The 9283-nt window shown below is 34.6% G+C and overlaps 1 protein-coding gene across 5 annotated transcripts in view; it reads left to right on the top strand.

Annotated features, from left to right (window-relative positions):
* Positions 1-9283, top strand: part of LOC125668850 (uncharacterized) — a 95266-nt gene that overhangs the window by 63104 nt on the left and 22879 nt on the right. For 4 of the 5 annotated variants that reach the window (XM_056161557.1, XM_056161559.1, XM_056161558.1 and 1 more), the window contains 2 exons: positions 3539-3585; positions 7760-8839. In XM_056161557.1, coding sequence (XP_056017532.1) covers positions 3539-3585; positions 7760-8839 — 1127 coding nt within the window. The remainder of the gene's footprint in view (positions 1-3538; positions 3586-7759; positions 8840-9283) is intronic. The other variant, XM_056161561.1, reaches the window with a different exon arrangement.

Below are 9283 nucleotides of genomic sequence, written 5' to 3'. Positions count from 1 at the left end.
AAACTGTCAAGTTCGAGAGCGAGTCATTGTGATCATCAAAGTTTAGAAAAAAAACATATAACCATTATGTACAATACATTATAAAAAGAAAAGGTCTGACGGAATGATAATTTCATATCCGATTTCAAATACTAGAACAACTTATATTTTGCAAACATTTATGGACAAAAATGTGTTTTGAAAATAAAGAAAAAAATGTGTAGGCACGTGCCTACTTGAGCCTAACGAAGCTACGTTTCTGTTTACAAATTAATAGGCTCGTTGTCCTTCAGACTGGACATAATCAGAGACTGCCTTCAGTTTGAGAACTCTTATAGCCTACCAGGTATTGAGGCAATCAGTGAAGTCGCCGCGGGTCTGGCAACCACAACTATTTCTGTGTAGCATACACTTTTTATATATATGCACCTTTGATTACATATACAACGATATATTGTCCCCCCCCCCCCCCTTCACGCTTGAAGTTTTGAGTATTGACACCATGTACGAAATGACTACACGGTCTATCAGACTATCTTTACCCCCCAACCCCAACCCCCCGATTAAAATAGTAAGAAAATGAAAAAGTCGAAAAAATGCCAGTTAATAATCGTCAAAAATGCCGAAATACGGCGGCTTTATATTTTTTTTTTAAAAAGACGATGCGTGCCAACGTAGTGAAAAAAAATTGCAACAATATAATGAATGACAGCTCTCCCCCCCCCCCCCCCCCCCCCTATATTTTTGTAAGTAATGAGGGATGATTATAAGGTAAAGGTTACGACTATGGCCCCAGGTCTCTCTCCCCCCTCCTTCTCTCTCTCCCGCCCTCTTAAACACACACTATAGATTTAAGAAGTCGATAGATTTTTTTCATCAGATTGGTAATTTTAAAATCTGCCCCCTCCCCCCTTTGAAAAATAAGATTATAAATTAAATCGATATCGGTAAGTCGACTGTTTCCTTCGACACATTGTAGGTCAATGCATTAATTAATAGCAAATCTTCTCTACCTTCTCCAGTGTAAGGGTTAGAGAAGAACTGATTTTAATTAGATCAGCATTGGCCAGTTACGCATGTTACACTCTACATATACAGACCTCTAATGCTTTAAAAATATTATGATCTACAAGGGAACACAGTCAAAATGTTTGCAAACGAATTGTGTTATTCAGGTATTTACCAGAAGTTGAAAACGTTCCATCCTTTCTGTGAGCAGGATTTCCGTCCGAGTGGTCAATGCCGATGTAGTATTAGGCTGAGGGAATTTCTTGAAGATTTGGCTCAGTGGCAGGTTCAAATATGTATGGCGGAATATTAAATACTAACGGGATGTCATCGATGTCGGAACATTAACTATCCATTCTGTATAATTTATGACTTTCAATAGAATCTATTCACACACACATACATAGCTGCTGCAGCACATTGACACGTATGACGTCATGACATATCACGTGACTAGATAGCTCATTAGTGACGATTTGAGAAGCGGAAGCTTTGAATATATGCAGATAAAATGCATGTTTGTATCAATTATTGGGAATAATGAAACAAAATAACAGCAGAAACGTACTTTATTAAGGTTACTCCTTCTGATTTTAATTACATTAAAAATCGTGGTAAAAGCCCTTTAAAAATTGTGAAATTCATGGCCCCTGGATCAGGGGTTCTGGTGCTAGGGTGGGGCTCTATAAGTCATATAGTGAAAATGCATTATTTCTTTGAAAATCTTCTTCTCTGTCCTTGGGTATTAAGTAGACAAACCAATAGCATGATTATGATGAGCAAGGATGCCTCTTTCAAAATTGTGAAATTTATGGCCCCTGGGTCAGGGGTTCTGGTATTAGGGTGGGGCCCTATTGATCATATAGTGAAAATGCATTTTATTTCTTTGAAAATCTTCTCCTCTGCTGCTGGGTATTAAGTAGACAAACTAACAGTATGATAATGATGATCAAGGATGCTTCTTTCAAAACTGAAATTTATGGCCCCTGGGTCAGGGGTTCTGGTGCAAAGGCGGGGCTGACCACATAGCTATTCAATGTTTCTTCCATCCAAAAGTAAAATTCTTATATTTAAACACAAACCTAATTCAAACATTGGAAGGTTGTTACATGATACTCAGGTGACCTATAAGGCCCCTGGGCCTCTTGTTTGTTTTACTTGCAGATATTCATTTGATATTCAAGTTTGAATTTAGTCTTCGTTCATTAATTTTTCACTAAGTTATATGGACTTACAAAAATAGTATGAATGATCAGTTTTCCGAACTTTTTTTTTTGGTTTTACTTGTAGATATTCATTTGATATTTGGTACATTGCTTTACCAGAACAAGTTATAGATATAGTTCGAATTTTGTCTCGGTCCGTTGATTTTTCATGAAGATATGGCCCCTGGACTTAGAAAAATAGCATTAATTATTAGTTTACATCCAAGTTTCTTATTTCTGTAGATAAGAGTACTACACTCATTAAAACATCTAGCATAGTAATACAGCAATATAGCTAAATTATTCATGATCACCTACATTTCACAGTTGATGGACTTGGCTAAATACCTTATTAACCTAATTATGAATTTGTCATTTTTTGTACCTGAATAGTAGTCAACTTTCAACCATTCCTATCCTGGTTCCCCAATTTTCTCTTTTACCATATGATCTACATAATGTACTTTGAATATTGTTGTGGTACAGTAATTTTTGCAACCGATAGGGGACTATGCAATACTCTCAGAATGTTTGTTACATTTTGTGTTCCTGCATTTTGTGTCGTTATTACATTTTGCGTTTTTGCAATGCTTCATGGTTTAAGCTGTAGCAACACCTGTTGTTTCACACATGTTTCTTTGAAACACGATTAGATTTGTTTTAAGTCTTGTAATGAAACACGATTAGATTTGTTTTAAGTCTTGTAATGAAACACGATTAGATTTGTTTTAAGTCTTGTAATGAAACACGATTAGATTTGTTTTAAGTCTTGTAATGAAACACGATTAGATTTGTTTTAAGTCTTGTAATGAAACACGATTAGATTTGTTTTAAGTCTTGTAATGAAACACGATTAGATTTGTTTTAAGTCTTGTAATGAAATAAATAAATGTAATAAGGAGACCATGATAAACGTGACGTTTAAAAATCTCTCGTCATAAAATCCAAAACGGTGCACTAAATAGTGTACAATAGGAAGTGATAACCTGTAGCTATTTTCTTATTTTCTAATAGTGACATCACTTTATTTGTGAGAATAATTTTATTAAGTGTAAGTTGCAATTTTCGCTCAAATGGCCTTTCTAATTTGCTATGATCATTTTGATGTGTATATACAGTTGAATTTTGGTATCTCGGAACACCCATATCTCAAATACCATGGATATACTGAAGTGATTCAGAAGTCTCAACGACTTATTCTTTTACCTATTCTACCCTCTCGAATCTTTGGGTATCTCAAAGTGTTTTCTCAGTCCCATTGAGTTTGAGATAAGGAAGTTTGACTACATACAAATCTAAAATGTAAAGGTGATAATAAGATAGAATTGTTTTCTTTTTTGTTACAGAGTATTTTGTGGAGAAGCACATTATGAACAATTCAAAACAAACAAAGGTAACTGTTTCCAAACAAAAAGAAAATTACACAAAAGCAATGAATTTTTATGTTTCTTGATTTGAGGTTTTAGCTTGGCTCAAGTGAGTTTTTCTGATCAAAATTTGTCCGTTGTCTATCATTGTCGTTGGCATAAACTTTTCAAAATTTTGATCTTCTTCAGAACCACTGGTCTATTTCAACCAAACATGGCACAATGAAGGGGATTCAAGTATGTTTAAATGAAGGGCTATGCCCCTTCAAAGGGGAGATAATCACAAAAATGCAAAATAGGGTGGGGTCATTTTAAAATCTTATTCTTAAGAACCATTGGGCCAAAAAAAAAACCCTGAAATTTACATGAAAGCTTCCTGACACAGGGGCTAAGCCCGTTTTGGGCCCGAACTCTGTTATACCATAAATATAGAAAGGGGTCTAACTCTGACACAGATAAAAAACTAACCACTCGCTTCAAATGCCTAAAAAACTTAAACTAGGTAAGCTATGCGTAGTTTGTCGTTTTCCTTGCATAGATTAATGTTTTAACTACTTACATGCCAAATTTCAAGTCACTGGTTCTTAAAATAACAAAGATATACGTCATCGTTCTCTCGATTTCACTTGTTTATTTTTACTAGGACATTTACCGGTCCAGGTCACGGAGTCGTTTCTCGCCTATGACAGCAGCGAAATTCAGACTATTATGGAAGATTTCAGACCTTTCAATTAAAATTTCACATCAATTATACGCTACTTACTTCCTCATATTTCAATAATGTTCTTCGTGTAGACGTTACATGACTTATTTTCCTCAGCAGCATCAACTGTTGACAAGAGCTGCTGTTTTAATGAACGCACTAAATACCCGATAGACTTAAAATCTCTAATACCTTAAAACTGATCAAAACATTATTCTTGTGATATTGCACTTAGAGAAGGAAATTGAACGTTATTTCTTCGCTTTTTTAATTTTTTTGTTTTTGTTTATTCTATTTCATTTAGATTATTATTACCCATTTTCCCCTTCTTTAAAGTTTTAGACATTTCGGATATTTAGTGAATTCATTAAAATGGCAGATCTTGTCAACAGTTGACTCGGAACATCTCTCTAACACTTTACCAAGCTTATCAGAGATCGCATTTGGGTCTCTGTGCGAGTACAGGATAGCACTGTCATCTGTATATAGGATAAGCTTACAGTCTTCATCTATACTGATATACATATCGTTTACGTAACATAAAAACAATAAAGGACCCAATATGATTCCTTGAGGTACACCACAAGTAATAACCTGTCTTTGAAAGAACACCTCCATGTCCTACAGATCTGTACCACCTGAGACCTGCCGGTTAAATAAGATTTAGACCATTGGTTGTCGATTCCCATAATGTCCTAATTTATTACATAAAATTTCATGGTTCACCGTGTCAAAGGCTTTTTGTAGGTCTAATATAATCATTCCTGTAAATAATCCCTTAGAGTTGTTGTCCCTTTAAGTTATATGATCTAATAGATGAATTAAAACATGTATCGGTTGAAAATTTACTTCGAAACCCAGACTGAAGCTCATATAACATGTTATTATGTAAAAAAAAAATCCTAAAGGTTAATCGATCCTCGTGTGATGTCATAGGTTTTTGCAAAACTCTTTATCAAATTAAAATTTGCACATGATAGAAATCTTTCAGAGGAATTTTATTCACTGCATAAAATAAAAAATTTGGTAAACTATTGATTTTGAAAAAGTTTATATTTTCCATAAATAATCAATTCTTTGTAGTTAAAAAAAATGTTGTCAAGGGCAATAACTCCTAAGCTGGTATTTCTTCTACTGTATGTCTATTATACATGATTTCCCTAATATCCACAATTAATCTATACATATTTATGAATTAACATTTTTTCTAAACTGTTGACATTTAAAATTTGTCATTTCAACAAGTTTTTATCTATTTTAATTATTCTGTATAGCAAAACTGTGATTTTCTGATGTTAACAAATACTTCCGTTTTTTTGTTTTTTTTTTATGTCTGACATCTTTAAAAATGTGGCAACATACACATTTTCTTTGATTATTGATTAAATTTAACTATATTGAATGGAAATTAATACAGATTTTGCACTTCTAACCATTAATATTGATAAGTCACATGAGGATCGACCCACCTTAAGTTGACAATAAACATTCTTATCTAATATAAACACTCTTCTCTAATATCTTTGATACCACACTTAAGATACTAACTGGTCTATAATTTCCCACTTGTAATGGGCTACCCTTTTTGAATAAGGGCTTGACCCTAGCCTGTTTCATACTTTCTGGTTCTCTTCCAGAATTGATTGATTGATGATTAAAGTTACCTGCTTTTAGTACACTTGCGCCTAATTTAAAAAATTTAATGATATTTCATCAAGACCCGTGCATTTTGCTGTGCTGAGACCAAGAAGTTCTTCATATACAAAAGTTTCAGACACTGGACCTAGAATAAGGGTATTGTTATGAAAATTTCTATCTGAATAAAAATTTCCTAAAAAAAAAAAATTGACATGACATTAAATATACCCTTTGCAGTGGGCAGGGCTCCCACAAGTTTTGATGCAACTGTAGTAAAAAAGGTATGAAAATGATTAGCAATTTCCAAATCATCGTGGCAACATCCTTAATATTCAAAACAATTATTATTATTTTTTCAATTAGATTGTGTATTTCGGAAATGCTCATTATTTAACCACAGAACATATACATATTGTACATAAAAAATGGTTGATTCGATGAATAGTCGGGTTTTATCTGATTTTTACATACAAATATATAGGGGAAATCTTTGAAAGTCTTCTTCTCAAGAACCAATGGGCTAGGAAAGTACAAATTTTCATAAAAGCTTCCTAACATAGTGCAGATTCAAGTTTGTTAAAATCATGACTCATGGGGGTAGGATGGGGCCACAATAGGGGATCAAAATTTTACATTACCAATATATAGGGGGAAATCTTTAAAAAATCTTCTCAAGATCCACTAGCTGAACCAGAAAAGTTTACATTTACATGAAAGCTTCCTGACATAGTGCAGATTCAAGTTTGTTAAGATCATGGCTCCCGGGGGTAGGACAGTGTGCACGAATGATTTTTTATTTTACCGAACATTCGGTCTGGTAAACAATCTAGCCTTACCAGACCAAAAATAATTTTATCAGACCAAATTTTCTAGTGTTTCTGACTACAAGCCTATAGGGCATGTGAGAGCACAAAATTTGGTAGCCCAAATAAGATTTTACTAGCCCAAATGCTGTGTAGGAATGATTCAACATGATTCGAAATTTTAAGTTTGAACATTTCTAATGTGTGCAACGAAACAAGTTCAGCTCTCTTTCAACTTCTGATTCTGTCATTTCACAGTCAATATCTTCAGAATCCTCCAATTCTGATTCTTCTAGTTCTTCATAATCACTCATCCCAATAAAGGTAAAAACAAGGGTTATTCACTAGCTTAGTCACATATTCTGAATCCCGATTTTACTAACCGCAGTTATCTGCACGGGCTTGCCACTTAATTTCGAAGACTGAACATTTTTTATCGACAGAAATTCATATATCTACCCTGATTTACCTTGCATATACACGTTTATTTTGAAAAATTGAAGTACTTTAACATGTTTAATACAGGAAATACTATAAACAAAACAAAAACACAATACCGGACATTTGGTCAGGAACTATACAAACTTTAACCAGACCGATCCATTTTTTACCGGAAATGTCCAACATATTTCGCGTACTCTGGTAGGATGAGTCCCTCAATAGGGGATCAGTTTTACATACAAATATATAGAGAAAATCTTCTCGGGAACCATTTAGCAAAAAGAAGTTTACATGAAAGCTTTCTGACATAGTGCAGAGATTCAAGTTCATTAAAATCATAGCCCCTGGTGGTAGATTGGGGCCACAATAGGGATAAAAAAATTTACATGCGAATATAAAGGGAAAATCTTAAGATGTGGGCCAAGGTGACTCAGGTGAGTGATATGGCCCATGGGCCTCTTGTTTTCATTATCTCCCCCACCCCCTTTCAACTGGTGTTTTTATGGGTATTTGTTGATTTAAATGATATTGAAATTAAAGTAAATTGACGATAGATGATATGATTTTAAAAATCATGGAAAGTGATCCAATGAATTAATTTGAATTTAATTTAAGGTGCTTTGAAACATCAGCAGAAACAGTTAACTATGAACTGTTCTGATGAGGAAGGAGGAAGTGGGGATGAAGAGCAGGGTTTTGATGTTCTACCAGACAGTCTGAACACACAAATGGATGAGGACATATTAATGATGAGCCAGTTGTCACCAGGTCCTGAGGAGGAGGAGGAGGAGAACGACAGCGATAATGAAGAGGAGGTGCCTGCTGATAAAAGCAAAAATAACTCAAGGGTAAAAGAAACAGTAAAAAGTAATGAACAGCTTCTGACAAAGAAAGAAAATAAATTGACTAATATCAGGAACTGGGAAAAGTGGACAGGGGCACAAAAAAGAAATAGCACCCAGTTTAGCAAAGAACAAAAGCAAGAGGAAGAAGAGAGGGATGACAGTTCAGGTGTGAGAGATGATGAGCAAAATTTTGATGAATCAAGTGAATCAGAGCTGGAAGATCCATTTTGCACAAAATCAGCTAAAGTAAGGAATCAAATTGATGATTTTGACAATGGAAAATCGGATACAGCAGAGGATGTGAACAAATATAATGTAAAAGGTGTTGATAAATTGGCACGAGAGGGTAAAATGGCTGTTGGGAGGAAGACTAAAAACAGTGAAAGCATTGTAAGGAAAGGAAATCTAGAGACTGCCAAACAACAGAAAACTCCAGCTACAGCGGACAGTATTAAAAGTCGTGAAACACCCAAACGAATGGCATCTTCTGTAGCAAAGAATAATGTTAGAGGAAATAACCAAAAACTGGTTGGGCAACAAAGGATTATTACACAAGCAGAGCTGCATGTGACATCTTCCCCTTCATCACTGGATGAGATGAACATGGAAGATCGTGCAACAAGTAATGATCAGGGTCACAGTTCGGATGAGGAGTCAGTCATGATGAATGACAATCTCATCAACACCCCTGTACCAATGACAAAAAGTAGTCCAAACAACTCCCCTGTACCAATGGCAAAAAGTAGTCCAAACAACTCCCCTGTACCAATGGCAAAAAGTAGTTCAAACAGCTCCCTTCCATTGGACGAGTTCAGCTCTGAATCAGAATGGGAAGACATAAAATTTCCTGGTACATATGTTTTATTGTAGAGATGCATGGATACTGTTTAAAATAGATACGTTTAAGATAGATACTGTTTAAAATAGACACTGTTTAAAATAGATACTGTTTAAAATAGATACTACATTTTAGCTCATTTCTTGGAAGTTAGGAAGTTCATATGAATTTCATTTTCAACAGATACAATCACTATTATACACTTGTACTGACTCGATGGTTTCTTTAATGTGACCTCTTAGGTCTCGTCATGACTCACAATTAAAGTTCTTTAAAAGGTCACTTGAAATCGAATTTTACATTGATCTGCAAGTCTTTAATGCTGATTTAGGGATTGTAAAACCTCTTTGACATTCAAAGTATTTGATACATCCATGTTCTAGGTTGAATGTTCCTCAACGTTTGTGTGGATAGCTATATCTGAAAATTCATTAAATCAATGAAGTCAGTCCTACA

This window comes from Ostrea edulis, chromosome 4, assembly GCF_947568905.1.
Source record: "Ostrea edulis chromosome 4, xbOstEdul1.1, whole genome shotgun sequence".
Lineage (NCBI taxonomy): Eukaryota > Metazoa > Mollusca > Bivalvia > Ostreida > Ostreidae > Ostrea > Ostrea edulis.
The sequence above is the reverse complement of the archived record's forward strand: the minus strand, read 5'-3'. Positions and strand labels throughout refer to the sequence as shown.